The sequence below is a fragment of the Myotis daubentonii genome, chromosome 4 (assembly GCF_963259705.1).
Source record: "Myotis daubentonii chromosome 4, mMyoDau2.1, whole genome shotgun sequence".
Taxonomy (NCBI): Eukaryota; Metazoa; Chordata; class Mammalia; order Chiroptera; family Vespertilionidae; genus Myotis; species Myotis daubentonii.
Genome location: NC_081843.1, coordinates 25,770,588 through 25,786,632, shown reverse-complemented (window position 1 = coordinate 25,786,632; position 16,045 = coordinate 25,770,588). Strand labels below are relative to the sequence as shown.

Below are 16,045 nucleotides of genomic sequence, written 5' to 3'. Positions count from 1 at the left end.
TATTGATTTCAGAGAGGAAGGGAGAAGGAAAGAGAGATAGAAACATCAATGATGAGAGAGAATTATTGATCAGCTGCCTCCTGCATGCCCCTCCCCCCCCCCACTGGGAACCGAGCCTGCAACCCGGGCATGTGCCCTTGACCGGAATCAAACCTGGGACCCTTCAGTCCACAGGCCGACGCTCTATCCATTGAGCCAAACCAGCTAGGGCTGCAGGGCACTTTTTAAAGGGAGTGATAGGAGAAGGCCTTGTTACAATTTAAAAATACTTAGATATGATAATAAAGCAATATAAAAATGATGTGGCCAAGATAAACTTGGCTTCACTCACCAGGAAAGGTGTGCAGACCCAGGTGAAGGTCCCCACGGCGGCCAGGTAGGCAGACTTTTTCAGCACCTTCAGCTCCTCCTGCCGGATGGCCAGCACCTTGTCTTTGAATGCCAGCTCCCAGGCGTAAAGCTTTAGCACTTTGATCCCGTTGAGAATTTCATTCATCAGCTTAATCCGATTGTCTTTGCTCTTCATGTGGGCCACCTTCAAAGAGAAGAGCAATGAGCCCACATCTGGGGGCTGGCCTGCTCACTTCTGGCCTTGGCATCACACCATCCATCACTCATCCCTCCAGCCTATTCAAATGGGCCTTCCTGAGGGTGTGAAAACTGAGCCAACCCTGCAACTGCCATGAACCCTACTCCTGACCCTGAGAGCATCCAAGGGACTCCAAGGGGAAGAAAACAAAACCCTGCTTTGAATCATGTTAAATCGGACACAAAGAAACCTGTAAGATTGAGGACTAGGGGCAAGAAAAATCCTTCAGGTACCCAGGGGAAAAAAGGGAACATGGTCCCTACCCTGCAGATTCAAATACAAGAGAGATGATGTTGGGTTCTTCCCTCTGTTTCGTTATTTTCTTTATGAATTTTCAGCCATAATACTGGTAAAATACTGAAATGTTTCTTTAACAGCTGGCACTGGTTCTGACCCCTGGGTGTCCACACCATGCAGCTGTTAAATATTGCTAAGAGAAATCTTGCTCTTCCCATGTGCCAGGCACTTTTCTGAGCCTTTTACATGCATTTGGGCATTTAATGCTCACAAGAACCCCATCATGAGTGCCACGGTCATGCCTGGGCCCCCGATGAGGACACTGAGCACCAGGAGTGGGAGCCGTGACTGCAGCTGTTTCAGAGGTGGCTCTCAGGGAAGCCCACGTGTGCAGGCGTGAAAGGCGGCAGGGCCACAGCCCCTTCCTCACCTCTCCTCTCCTGCCTGCCCCGCCCCCGCTTGCTGAGGCCTCATCCCCACAATCCTGGGAGTCATCTCTCCTCGGGCACCATCAGCGGGGCTGGGCCCTCTCGTTTGAAACTCCACAGGCACATCATAAATAGCCATCGGCAGGGACAGGGAAGTAAACTCTGGCCCGGCTCTGTTATGGACCATCAGGCACCAGTTCAAGAGGATGAAGTCAGACTCACGCCACAGAAAAATCCCCGAGGCACGGTGTCAAATGATGACATCAGGCCGCCAAACAGGCCCTTCCGTGTAAAAATACATGTGGTCACAACAGCACAAAAACATACATATACACACCACACCTAACTATACGATCAGATCTCTTTATGCATGCACAGAAAGGTCCGTGTTCACTGTGGGCGAGAGGGGACATCCCCTTCTAATCTATGCACCTTAGTATTACTGGAACATTTTTTAATAATGAGTAAGCATTCACTCTGCTACTTGGGTATTTAAGAACTTAAAATACAAAGTATCTCAGAAACTAAAGAGTTGATCACTGTATCTAGCATAAGGTAAAGTGGGGAGAGGGCATAGGGGTCATTTTTACTTAACTCTTAAAAATGCACACATGCACACACGAATAAATTCCGGGGAAGTAAGGATTTCTCGGAGGCTCCCAGACATGCTTTCAGTCACTGGCCCGCTGGTCTAATGATTTCGGGAGCTCACAACCTTGGCTGCCCATTGTGATCACCCAGGAAGCTTTAAAGGCTTGTGATGCCCGGCCCCACCCATATCAGGTGAATCAGAATCCCTGGACGGGGGTCCAGACGTCAGCATTTGTGAAAGCTCCTCCGGGGATCCCAACAGGTAGGCAAGGCTGAGGACCCCACATCCTGAGCAGAAGAAACTCCGCCAAAACCCAAGTAGAGAGACCCCAGGCCAGGGCCCAGGTTGGAGTCTGGTGGAGACAGATACCTACCTGGTAGGTCTTGGTCTTCATGGCCATCACAGCGTTCAGGGGGACCATGAGGATCATCACAGCCACCCCGGCCAGGACGGAGGGGCCCAGGTTCTAAGGAAGGAAAGAGGACAAAGGTTCACACAGGCTTCCTGGGCTGAGCCACCACTCCGACTCCGCCCAGCAGGCTCGAGGCACTTCCACTCTTTCACCCAATTTTCAGATTTATTCCTGAGCACCTCAGCCCCTTTAAGAACATGCAGGTCGCCCTAGCCAGTTTGGCTCAGTGGATAGAGCACCGGCCTGTGGACTGCAGAGTCCTGGGTTTGATTCCAGTCAAGGGCACATGCCAGGGTTGCAGGCTCGATCCCCAGTAGGGGGTGTGCAGGAGGCAGCTGATCAATGATTCCCTCTCATCAATGATGTTTCTCTCTCTCCCTTCTTCTCTAAAATGAATAAAAATATATATTAAAAAGAACATGCAGGTTCATGATCCTTTATTGGAACCGTTGGGACCAGATGTAATAAGGTGTTGAGCAGAACACACTTTCCACAGCCAGCCCAAGGTTATTATATTTGAAGGTCTGCTACGAATCTGGCCCTTGGCTGGCACCTGGGAGCTCGGGTTTGGGGAGAGCTCCCATCGTTTTCAGAACTGATGCAAGCGGCTCCCTGTGCCTGAACTGTTTATACAAGCAATATGGTGCGTGCTGAACACCCCTCTTCCTGCTGGGAGTCTGGAAGTTTGGTAAGTGCCAGGTAGAGGCGATGTGACCAGCTCCCCCAATAAAAATCCTGGGCTCCAGGTCTCTATGAGCTTCCCTGGCTGGCCACGTTCCACCCACGTGTCACACCCGGTTGCTGGGGAATCCAGGGCATCCTGTGTGTCCCCACTGAAAGGATTCCTGGAAGCCTGCGTCTGGTTTCCCCCCAAAACTTCCACCCCTTCACTCAGCCTGCTGTAACAGATTCTAGCCCCGAGTCCCCCTAGTAAGTCATCGACCGGACGTGCTCTCGGGGACCCCGACACAGGTGTATGTGCCCTTCTATGCATCCACCCCACCAGGCCTGGCACAGCACTCCATGAGCAAAGGCACTGATTCTTCAGCAGCAAAACAGGAATTTCCACAATGAGTGACATAATCAAGGTCACAAGGAGTTCGCGTCAGTTCAGGTCCGGTTTTGCCACCAAATGAGTTAAGGAAAACTTCGGGATTTCAGACTGTTTGGCTGGGATCTGTAGATAAGAGGTTGTAGATTTTTTTTTTCTCTTGTCCCATTGCAAACAAGGAAACTACTGTCTCAGAGAGGTCAAGAAGGGCCGGCCATATAGATCGGTATCTTCCAACTGCCACAGGCACAGGAGACAGCCGGAGAAGTTAGCCCAGGGTGCATTTTTCTCAGCTGAAACATGCAGCGGGAACTCGAGGGTCATGTGGTTCCCCCACCTTAGGCATTCAGAAAAACAGAGCCTTAGTCCCTTCCAAGTAGTCACCTGCAAGGGCCCTGGGCCTAGTTCCAAAAAAATACTACTGCTGATCCAAGTGAAGGTTAATCTACCTGTGAGAACAAAGGTGATTCCTACCAACAATCAAAGGCATTCAGAACTCTGCCAGTAACTAAAAGAGACTGAGAACATCTGTGTACCACGCACTGTTCCACAAGCATGACCTGCATTAATTCATTAAATTGTCCCAACACCCCTACGATGAGAGGTACCGTTATCATCACAAGTTACAGAAGGGGACACTGAGGCTTAGAGACACTAAGTGACTAAGACACAGAGCTAGTAATGGAAGGGGCAGGATTTGAACCCAGGCAGTCTGATTCCAGAGCTTATACTGTTTTTGATGGTCAGATAGAGAAATCCTATTTTTGGTCTAAGTCAGTGATCCCCAAATAGGACTCCCCCCCAACCCCCGAGTACATCTGGCAATGTCTAGAGCAGCCGTGGGCAAACTACAGCCCGCGGGCTGGATCCTGCCCGTTTGAAATGAATAAAACTAAAAAAAAAAAAAAAGACCGTACCCTTTTATGTAATGATGTTTACTTTGAATTTATATTAGTTCACACAAACACTCCATCCATGCTTTTGTTCCGGCCCTCCAGTCCAGTTTAAGAACCGATTGTGGCCCTCGAGTCAAAAAGTTTGCCCACCCCTGGTCTAGAGTCTAGCAGGGGTCCTCAAACTTTTTAAACAGGGGGCCAGTTCACTGTCCCTCAGACCGTTGGAGGGCTGGACTATAGTTTAAAAACAAAAACTATGAACAAATTCCTATGCACACTGCACATTCTTATTTTGAAGTAAAAAAACAAAACGGGAACAAATACAATATTTGTATTTGCATGTGGCCTGCGGGCCGTAGTTTGAGGACCCCTGGTAGAGACATTTAGGTTGTCCTTACTGGGGACTGAGAGGAGAGCTGTGTTATTGGTGTCCGGTGGGTAGAAGCCAGGGATGCTGTTAAAACATCCTACAACGAAGAACGCAACACCCACAATAGACAATTATCTGGCCCCAAATGCCAATAACACATTCAGCATCCCTCATTGAAAACAAAGCAATTTTCTTCATAGTTCATAAACCAACCCAAAAAGTAAGTCTAAAAGTATTAAAAAAAGATATTTTACCCACAGCAACACCTGCTGGGGAAGTGGATATCCCAACACTTTCTGGGAAACTGGATGTTGGAAAAGACATTAATTTTGACATCTAAATAGTGGTATTTATTTCCTAAGTTTCATTAACAGAAACAATTTATAATCATTTGCTGTCTGCTCTATAAATACACAAAAAGTGTAAAATACAACCAAACCAACAGATAATTTTGTGCACCTATTATGCACCTGTTGGGTCTATACCCAAGGATATGAAAACAAGACCCTGTGAGTCCATGAATAGCTACCATGCCCCTAAGAGAGGAAGGGGTGGTACACTGAGTGTGCAAAAAAACTATTCTATAAGGTAAAATCAGACAAGTTTCTATACTAAAGCTATTGGGGTTCAATAAAGGAATAAGTCCATCTAATTGAGAAGGAAAAAAATCAATGGCATTTGTCACAGCCTTGAGGGATGGGTGGGATTTCATCCTTAGGGAGGAAAGATGGAAGGGCATTTTTACTGGAAGGAAAGGCTCAGAAGGGAGAAAGAATAAGTCATGGGTTAGAATATGGGCATCTTCGCTCCTCATCTTTTGATTTGGGGAACTGTTCCTTGCCTCGTACAGGGCTGTCAATCATACTTCCACCCCTTTCACAATGAGAGAGAGCTGGTGATCCAGCTGGCCAATCAGAAGACTTTGCCTCCTGCCTCACAGTGATTGGTTCAGGGATGTGAAGAGCACTGTGCCAGGCCAATCAGAGTGCTCCCTGGGACTCTAGCTAAGGCAAATAGGAATGTTCTTTTCTCTGACACCACTATCTGTAAAAATGATACAAGCCCAAAGTATAAAAGCCATTTAGGGAAACCCCATTGAGAATAAAGTCAACTCAGAGGAAAAGAGGGCCAAAAAATGACTAAAGAGTAAAACTGAGTCCTTACAGTATTCCTTGAACTCCTGGATCCATCCATGCCTGAAGTCCCTGGTCTTTTCAGTTACATGCACGCACCCACAAAATTCCCTTAATTTGCCTATGCTATTTTAAAACTGATTTATTTTTTCTTTTTCTTTTTCGGAATGTATACCCAGATGTTACAATTATGCCTGCTGTGATCCTATCCACCTCAAACACCAAATTGCATCACGAGATCTCCAAGAAACCTGAGGGCGAAAAGTATTGCTGGCTAAACAGGGGCCTCTCCGACCACTTTATTACTCAGCAGACATTGGTAGTGGACTCCAGTGCAAATACTTTGAAGGTAGTGCCTTCTTTCTTTTCCCTGCCACTTTTCTCATTAATTTTTTTCATCATTTCTTTTTTCCCCCCCTTTTATTCCCATCTCTCCATACCCCTCCCCTTTGGCAATTGTCAGCTTGTTCACTGTATCTATGGGTCTGTTTCTGTTTTGTTTATTCATTTGTTCTGCTATTTTAAATTCCACATATAAGTGAAATCATAATATTTGCCTTCTCTGTCTGACTTATTTCCGTTAGCACAATACCCTCTAGGTCTATCCATTATGTCGCAGATGGCAAGATTGCATTCGCTTTTATTGCTGAATAATATTTCATTGTGTGACCATTCATGTATGGATAGACATTTAGGTTGCTTCCATATCTTGATTATTTCTAGTAATGCTACAATGAACACAGGGGTGCATACACCTTTCAAATTAGTATTTTTGTTTTCTTTGGATAAATACCCAGAAGTGGAATTGCTGATTCATACGGTGGTTCTATTTTTAATTTCCTGGAATTCCCATTCTGTTTTCCTTGGTGGCTGCAGCTAGTTACAATCCCACCAACAGTGCACCAGGGTTCCCTCTCCACATCCTTGCCAGCACTTGTTATCTGTCCATTTATTAAGGACTGACATTCTAATAGGTGTGAGGGGATAGCTCACTGTGGTTTTAATTTGCATTTCCATGGCGATTAGTGATGTTGAGGATCTTTTAACAGGTCTGTTGACTATTTATATGTCCTCTTTGGAGAAATACCTATTCAGGTCCTTTGTCCATTTCTCAGTTGGATTGTTCTTTTCGGTGCTAAGTTGTAGAAGTTTCCCCATATAGTTAGGATATTAACCCCTTATCAGATGGATCATTTGCAAATATCTTCTCCCATTTAGTAGGTTGGATGTCTTTTTGTTTTGATTTGCTTCATTGTGCAAAACCATTTTAGCTTGATATAGTTCCATTTATCTATTTATTTTTCTTTTGTTGCCCTTGCCTGAGGAGACACATCCAAAAAGATATTGCTTTCTTTTCATTTCTATTTGTATGAAATATCTTTTTGCATTCCATCATATTCAGTCTGTATGTGTCTTTCGACCTGAAGTGAATCTCCTATAGGCAGCATATACATGGGGCATGTTTTTTAATCCCCTCAGCCACCCTGTCTTTTCATTGGAGCACTTAATCCATTTGTATTAAAAGTTGTTCTTAGTAAGTATGTTTATTGCCATTTTGTTCATTGTTCTTAGGTTGTTTTATAGCTGTCTTCTATTCCTGTCTTCTTCTCTTGATCTCTTCCCTTGGGGTTTACTGTTGTTCTTTAGTGTTCCTTTCTCTTTGTTCCTCATATAGCTTTTGTAGATTTTTGGTTTGTGGTTACCATGAGTCTTATGTACAGCGTGGAACAAAAGCAGGTCTATGACTATGCAAAACACAGTTTATTCTCACTTATTATTTGTGATATTTTCCATATGCACAACTGTAAAGCTACTTTAACCCCACCCTGTATGTCATTCTTTATTTATAGCAGTCTTTTTTAAGACACTTACGTTTGAATGTATAAGGACTACGTTCAATCCCCCTCCATACTTATGTTACTGATGTCATATTTTAGATCTTTTTGTAATCTGTATCTGCTACTATGTATTGTGTTGAAATCTGGTACTTTTTTCTTTTGACCTTCATTGTAGCCTTTTAAATGTCTGATTAGCTATATTTACTAAATATTTGGCTTTAACTGTGACTTTTTTTTTTGTTCTGTTCTCATATTTTCTTATTTCTGGTTATGGCCTTTTCTTTTCTGCTTAAAGAAGACCCTTTAACATTTCTTGCAAAGCTAGCTTAATGGTGATGAACTCCTTTAGTTTTTGCTTGTCTGGGAAACTCTTTCTCTTTTCAATTCTGAATGATAATCTTTCTGGGGGAAATTATTCTAGGTTGTAGGTTCCTTTTTTTCAGCACTTTTAAGATGTCCTACCACTCCCTTCTGACCTGTAAATTTGCTGATAGCATCATGGAGTTTCCTTTATACGTAACTCATTTTCCTTTTGCTGCCTTCAAGATCATATCCTCATCTTTAATTTGTAATATATCTTGGTGTGGGTTTCTTCGGGTTCATCTTATTTGGAACTCTCTGTACTTTCTGGACCTGAATGTCTGTTTCCTTTCTCAGATTCAGAAAGTTTTCAGCCATTATGTCTTCAAATAGGTTTTCTGTACCTTTCTCTCTCTTCTCCTTCTGGGAACCCCTATGATATGAATGTTGTGTGCACGATGTTATCCCAGATGAGATTATCCTCATTTTTAAAAATTCTTTTTGCTGTTCTGATTGGTTGATTTTACTAGTCTACCTTCCACGTCACTGATCCATTCTTCTGTGTTAGCCAATCTACTGTTGATTCCTTCTAACGTATTTTTCATTGCAGTTATTGTCTTCTTTGGGCCTGCTTTGTTCGTTCTTCTCCTGTCTCTTTGTTGTTCTCCCAAAGTTCCTCTATTGCACTTGCAAGTTTGGTGAGCATCCTTATGACTATTTCTTTTCATTCTTAATCAAATTACTTACCTCCATTTACTTAGGGTTTTTTTTTTCTGGGGATTTTTCTTATTCATTCGCTTAACTTAAAAAATTCTGCTTTTTCATTTTGTTTGATTTTCTATGTTTGTTTATATAAATTAGACAAAATAGCTCTCTCTCTCCCAGTCTTGAAAAAGTGGCCAAATGGAGAAGCAGTTTCTGTAGGCTGCCAGGTGGTTTTGGCAGGCCGGTAGGCGCTGAACAGGTGCCTAAGGTGTCCAAATTGCTGGCCTACTGAGCTGGAGCGGTTCCAAGCGGGGAGGCCACCTTGTGCGGCAACGCCCTGTTGATTCTCTTCTGCTTGCTTCCTTTGTTCGCGGCAGAAATGGGCTGAGGCAGTGTGTCCGGAAGCACACTCAGCAATCTTGCAGGTAGGCCAGGGCACCTGGATCGAGCCCCCACCCACCCTTTAGAGATAGAGGGGGACATAAAAAATGACCTGCAGTCCCCGGAGAGCCCTCGCAGCTGTCCAGCCTTCTCTGTATGTCTCTCTCTTTTCGTTATGCAGAAAGTGGTCTTGTGTAGAAATGACCTCTGCAGGCTCCTCTGCTGGGTAGTTTAGGGAATCCAGCTGGATCCAGGCAGGCACTTGGCTCCTGGGGCGCTGGCTGGTGTGGCTGGAGTGGTTCCTGGCCTTCCTGCCAGGTGCCAGTGGTGACACCTGCTGTTCCCGGCTGCTCCCTTGCTCAGAGGCAGTGGCTCCGGGCGATGTAGCTGGTAACTGCTGGGGTGATCTTGCGATAGGCCAAGGCCCAGATCAGAGCTCCACCAGCCACAAGGAAGTGGAGGGGAATGTAAACACCCGCTGCTCCAGCTCGGAGAGTCCCCGCAGGGCTTCCCTAGCTTCCGGGCCATCTCTACTCGTCTCTTTATCTTGTTAGTCAGGAACTGCTCATTGTCAGCATACTCGAGTATTTGAGTTTGCTCATGGGAGAGGGGAGTTCAGCATCCTTCGCTGATTCCATCTGGTATATTTCTACCCTTGCAACCAAGAGATTATGACCAACATAATTCAGGGCTAGTGAATAAATGAGTTAGGTTAGTGTTTGCGAGAATACAGTGGCAGAAATATGGTGTGTATGTTGTAAGGTTGTTAATTACATGTATTTTCAAGAAAAGATGAATGCAAATACTATGCCACCAAAGAGAACATAACCCAACAACTGAGGAAAGTAATAAAATATCCAGGAATTGGCTGATGGTCAGAAAAGAAAATGTAAATGACAGCAAGAACTACCAGTGAGCTATAGAGGTTCTTGTCGCCAACACCCACTCCCTCGCCCCCACCGCCCACACACGGAGGTCCCTCCCACATGACAGGCACCCATATCGGACACACACCAGCCACAGAAAGTAGAGCGCAAGGAAGACTTGCAGAGGGGCCGACCAGACCATGTTAATGTATGTGGTCAGGTCCATGAACCTCTGGGCGTCCACAGACATGAGGTTGACGATCTCCCCGACCGTGGAGGACTTTCTGGCAGAATTGGTGATCACCAGGGCCTGCGGGACAAAGGAGAGGGAAGGGTGAGTGAGGCAGATGAGGAGGAGCCTGTACACTGCCTCCAGGCCCTGGTGAAAGAAGGAGGCTGCTCAAGAGTGGACAGGCCACCGCTCTTTCCTCCTCCCCTGCTGACTTACCTGCCTTCCCAGCTCGTCCGTCTCAGCATGAAGCCCCCACTCGTATCGATGCACTCACTGCCTCCCTATCTGAGGCAGTGCAAGGGACCTCGGAAGTTGCCTAAACCTGGACTTTGCATCCTTTTTCGTGTACACAGGCCTTACCCGGGAAGTTTATTACCATGCAGGCTCTGATTCAGGACTGGCCAGGACCTGAGACTGCATTTCTAACAGGCTCCCAGCTGATGCTGGCTCTGCTCATCCCCAAACACACTGGGGGACCAAGGTCTAGGCCAGGGTTTCTCATGTTGGCACTCCAGACATCGAGGCTGGGTCGTGCTTGGTGGGGCTGTCCTGTGCAATACAGAATGTTTAGCAGCATCCCTGGCCTCTCCCCACTAGATGCCCGCACCCTCAGGTCTGACAACCGAAAACATCTCCCGACATGGACAAACATCACCTGGAGGGACAAAACACCCTGGTGTTCAGACATGGCCTCACACTGTGATCTGAGACTTTGAGAAATAATGATGCCTGGGTCCCACCTAAGAGATCCTGCTTTGGTTTCTTGGGGCGCAACAGCCCTGGCATCAGGAATGTGTGAAGCTCGCTAAGTGAGTCTGACTTGCAGACAGGGCTGGGAACCAATGATCGAGGCCATTCTTCCTATCTGCTAGACCAGGGGTGGGCAAGCCCTGGCACGCGTGCCAAACATGGCATGCCAGTAACTTTTGCTGGCACGCAAAACCCTCTCTTATAATCTTCCATTTACAATTGTGAATCTTTGTTCTCAGTGATGAATTTTGTTAAGTCTCGTAATAGGAGTAGCCTCACGGATGAAAGTAGTAGCTCGTGCATATCTCTGAAATATAAACCTGATGTAATATCTCTGTTATCAGTGATGCAGCAGCAAAAGTCCCACTGATAATATCAAACGGAGTCATAAAGTTTTCTGTTGGACTATCAGTGTACATGTATACATTAAAAAATAAATGTATTTTTCATCATCATGTACTGTGTTTTTGTTGCTCAAATGAATTTTATTATTTCTTCAAGATTCTTCACATCTGTATACCTTAAGAGATCTCAAGTAGGCGTAACATGTTCTCAAAAAATTAGGGTTGGCACACAGAAGAATTTTGAGCCAGAGATTTTGCTGGTTTTGGCACGCACTCACAAAAAGGTTGCCCACCCCTGTGCTAGACAGTCTCTTCCCAGCCCAGGGGCCCAAGCAGTGTCCTTGCCCCGGAGGCCGAGGAGAGAGTGACCAAGAAGGTAATGCGCTCCTTTAAAGCCCGCTAAGTACCCTATCAGCCAGGGGAGGGGCCCTCTGCTCAGTTCAAATGGAGAGTTAGAACAAGCTCAAACAAGACTATGAATAGCAGAGCTAGGATTTGAACTTGGATTTCCCCAAATCAAGTGCCACCTGAGAAATTCCGTCTCCCATGGCTGCCATGGGGGCTCAAGGACTCCTCCAGGCTCACCCCTGAAACCTGCTTTGCTGAGGCCTAATGCAGAACTGCCAATCGTGCTGTCCGCAGTCACTGAGGCCACCCCGGAGCCACTGCTCTAGGAGCTGGGCTGCAATCCCCGTGGTGGTCCCAGAGGACCCAGCCAAGTCCCGACAGGTTCTGGGGCCGCAGCAGATGTCAAAGTCAGCCCACATGCTCACAACCTGGCCTCACCCACCTTCCGGTAGACGGCACCGATGACGGCGGTCTTGACCCTCATGCCGCTGACGAAGCAGATGTGGAAGTACTGGTGCAGCATGAGGGTCTGGAAGCAGGCGCTGAGGAACAGGACCGTGGTGTAGAAGTAGCCCTGCCAGTCCGGGGCCTTCTTGTCGTTCACAAAGTTGATGAGCAACCTGCGAAGGCGCAAGGACAGAGCCCAGAATGATGCGCACGTGTGGGGAAAAAGTCCTTCGGCTTCAGCATTTTGATTTTCCCCCAAGCCGGGCGAGGAGAACATTAGTACTTCAATTTTTAAAAAAATATATTTTATTGATTTTTTACAGAGAGGAAGGGAGAGGGATAGAGAGGTAGAAACATCAATGAGAGAGAAAATCAATCAGCTGCCTCCTGCACGCCCCCCCACTGGGGATCTGCCCACAACCAAGGTACATGCCCTTGACCAGAATCAAACCTGGGACCCTTCAGTCTGCAGGCTGACGCTCTATCCACTGAGCCAAACCGGTTAGGGCAGTACTTCAATTTTATAGGTTGAAAACCAAATCCCCGGTGGTGATCTGACTGGACAGCAGCTCAGGTATGACAGGGTGCTTCAGGCTTCCTGCATTGACTGCTCCAGCTCATCACCCACAGGTGACCAAATAGAGAGCATAAGGGGACAGAGCAGGGAGGGCTAGAGAACAAATGTGTGGCGAGAGAGAGAGAGAGAGAGAGAAGAAGAAGGAGGAGGAGGAGGAGGAGGAGGAGGAGAGGAGGAGGAAGAGGAGGAGGAGGAGGGGGAGGAGGAGGAAGAGGAGGAGGAGGAGGAGGAGGAGAGAGGTAAACACAGAGCAGAGAGAGGTGACCTCCTTTCTGACTTTCTGGTTTGAGTTGCAGTTTTCATGGGATCTGGTGCTCTTTGCTGCCCAAGACAGTCCTCTCTCTTCCCCCATTTTGGCTTCAGGGGAACCTAGTAAGTAGTTTCTGTTACTTGCAATCAAAGTGGCCTTAATTGAGATGCTATTAAAGATAAGCGCCAAGCAAAGCAGGTAGACGGAGAGACTGGGCTGTAAAAACCCCCTGGAGCATGCCCCTGGCCCTAAGGTGCCCCCTGACCGTAAGGGAGCGTTAGAAGGATGCGAAGAGTCGCCCAGCTGGGAAGGAAGGGGTCTTACTTCAAGATCTCCGGGCCGGTAAACATCATAAGGTCGTGCAGGAGCTTGTAGACGAAGCTCATGAGGAAGTAGGGCCCGAAGGTCTTGTACAGCACCTTGAACAGGGACGGCTCCCGCACCTTCTGGGGGGCCCTGACAATCAGAGCCTCGGCCTCCTCGTTCACATCCACCTTGGAGCCCCCTTTGGGCTTGGCGGGATCCTTGGAGGAGTACACGATCTTCACCGGCTGCCTGGAACACAAGGAGTGCGGAGCCATGTGGGGTCTGCCAGAGGCTGCGCCCACCGGCGCCAGGGCGGCCAGAGAGCCCTACCCTTTGGGAGGCTCGGCCAGAGAACCCCAGTCATCGCAAAGGCAGCTTATTAGCACGGTGGCTGTGAACACGGACTCAGGATCCTGGCTTGGCCACTGGCCAGCTGTGTGGCTGAGGCAAATCCTTAGTTTCCTTGTCTGTAAAATGCAGATTAAAGGAGGACCTATCTCCTAGGGCTGCTGTGAAAATGAATTGAGTTAATATGCGTGAAGGGCACAGCAAAGTGCCAGCCCCAGATTCAGTGCAATCGCTATCAGAATCCCAGCCGGCTTCGTAGAAAATGACAAGCTAATACTAACATGTATATTGAATCTCAAGGGACCAAGAATAGCCAAAACAATCTTGAAAAAGTCAGAGGATTCATACTTCCCAATTTCAAAACTTACTATAGAACAACCATAATTAAGGCAGACCTAAGGATAATCATACATAGATCAATGGAACAGAAGTGAAATCCAGAAATAAACCCGAATGACTTTTGACAAGGGTTGCAAGACCATTCGATGGGAAAAGAATAGTCTTTTCAATAAATGGTGCTGTAAAACCAGTTATTACAGACAAAAGAATGAAGCTGATCGCTTATTTCACATCATATAAAAAATTAACTTGAAATGGGTTAGAGACCTAAACATAGAGCTAACACTATAGAAATCTTAGAAGGTAATATAAGGGTCAATTTTCATGACTTTGGATTTAGCAATGGATTCTTAGATATAACACCAAAAGCACAAGCAACAAAAGAAAAAATAAACTGAACTTCATCAAAATAAAAAATAGTACTTCAAAAGAGACCATCAAGAAACTGAATCCTCACACAGTCCTTGAGAAGTAGATTTCATTAGGGAGGGGGGAAGTAAAAAGACAACCCATGGAATGGGAGAAAATATTTGCAAATCAAAAATCTGATAAAGGCCCTGGCCAGTTTTGCTCAGTGATTAGAACATAGGCATGTGCGGACCTAAGGGTCACAGATTCGATTTCGGTCAAGGGCACGTACCTTCGTTGCAGGTTTCCCAGACCCAGTAGGGGTGTGTGGGGAAGGCAACCAATCCATGTGTCTCTTTCATGTTGATGTTTCTCTCTCTTCCCCCTTCCTTCCTCCCTTCCACTCAATCTGAAAATCAATGGGAAAAAGATCCTCGGGTGAGGATTTTTTTAAAAGTCCGACTTGTAACTACAGCACATAACGAATTCTTCCAACTCACTAAGAAAAAGGCAACCCAATTTTTTAAAAAAGGGGCAAAGAGCATATGCAAATTGCCAGTGAGCATACGGAATGTTGCTTAACATCATTAGTCATCAGGGAAATGCAACCCCAAACCACTGTGAGGTGTTACTTCACAGCCAGGAGAATGGCTATCATGAGAAAGTCAGATAAGACAGTGTTTGCAAGGATGTGCAAAAATCGGAACCTTCATACCTGCCCCTGTGGAGTCCTCTCTCATTCGGAAGAGGACACTGCAGAAATGGTGGAGCATCACGTGCAAGATTAGGCCCCAGGACATGCTGTGGCTTTCACCTTGTCGTCTCTTAGGTTATTCACTCTGGACAAAGCCAACTGCCATGCTGCGAGGGCACTCAATGAGCCCTCTGGAAAGGCCTCCATGGTGAGACCTCGCCAGCACTAACCTGCCAACCATGGGCAAGCTGGAGCAGGTCCTGTGGCCCTAGCTGAGCCTGCAGAGGACTGCGGCCCTGGTTGCTGACTGCAGCCTCATGAGAGACCCTGAGCCAGAACCACCCAGCTAGGCCGCTCCTGGATCCCTGACTCAGATAGTGAATGGACTTTGTTCTTTTCAGCTGCTGGGTTTGGGGGTAATTTGCTATGCAGCAGCAGATATACCCCCCAGCTCCCATCCACCAAAAGGCAGTGAAAACAACATCCTCAAATGGCTAAGTCTGGACTCCAAGCTTCATTCCCACCCAACCCTAACATTTACAGCTTACAAACTTCTTCCACAGCATGAGTTCGCTGAATAGCATTTGATTTCAGGGGACACTTTTTTTTCTGAATTGATCTTTTCCCCCCCAGAACATTTTGTTTGCTTTTGTTGCTATATTTTATTTTTTTTAGTCTTTATTGTTGAAAGTATTAAGTATGTCCTTTTTCCCCCTCCCATTGACCCCTTCTAGTCCAACCCCGCTTCGTGCCCCAGGCCTTCACCACCCTATTGTCGGTGTCCATGGGTTATGCATATATGCATACAAGTTCTTTGGTTGATCTCTTCATTTCAGGGGACTCTTGTCACATCTATGCCACATCTGCCCATCTGGACCATGAGAAACTGCCCCCTGGAGACCACAGCCTTCCCACCTGCCTTGGCCGTTCCCACTCCGAACTGTGGGCCCCAGTCTAGGTTCTGTCAAGTCCTGGTCTTTCTCCTCTGTGCTCCCTGCCCCAGGAAAGGACCCGAAACATGGGACTCATCCCGGACCCCACCCCCCTCAGTCTCCTAGATCTGAGCAGACCTGTGTCCTGTCCGTTCCACATCTGGGATGTATGTAGTCATCTGTCCACTCTTTTCATTTCCACAGCCTCCACCCGAGCAAGTGACCACTGCCAGGACCGCCTCGCCACTCCCCATTTCCTCCCGTTCTTGTTCCCTTACAACCAACTCCCTGTACAGCAGCCAGTGGGACCATCCTAAAAACTCATCTTTCTC

The 16,045-nt window shown here is 46.8% G+C and overlaps 1 protein-coding gene across 2 annotated transcripts in view; it reads right to left on the bottom strand.

The window, feature by feature from the left end:
• Positions 1–16,045, bottom strand: part of ABCC1 (ATP binding cassette subfamily C member 1) — a 146,297-nt gene that overhangs the window by 57,579 nt on the left and 72,673 nt on the right. For both annotated transcript variants that reach the window (XM_059693270.1, XM_059693271.1), the window contains exons 8-12: positions 13,071–13,301; positions 11,915–12,092; positions 9,947–10,108; positions 2,220–2,312; positions 332–535 (exon numbers count right to left, since the gene is read on the bottom strand). In XM_059693270.1, the coding sequence (XP_059549253.1) occupies positions 332–535; positions 2,220–2,312; positions 9,947–10,108; positions 11,915–12,092; positions 13,071–13,301 (868 nt within the window). The remainder of the gene's footprint in view (positions 1–331; positions 536–2,219; positions 2,313–9,946; positions 10,109–11,914; positions 12,093–13,070; positions 13,302–16,045) is intronic.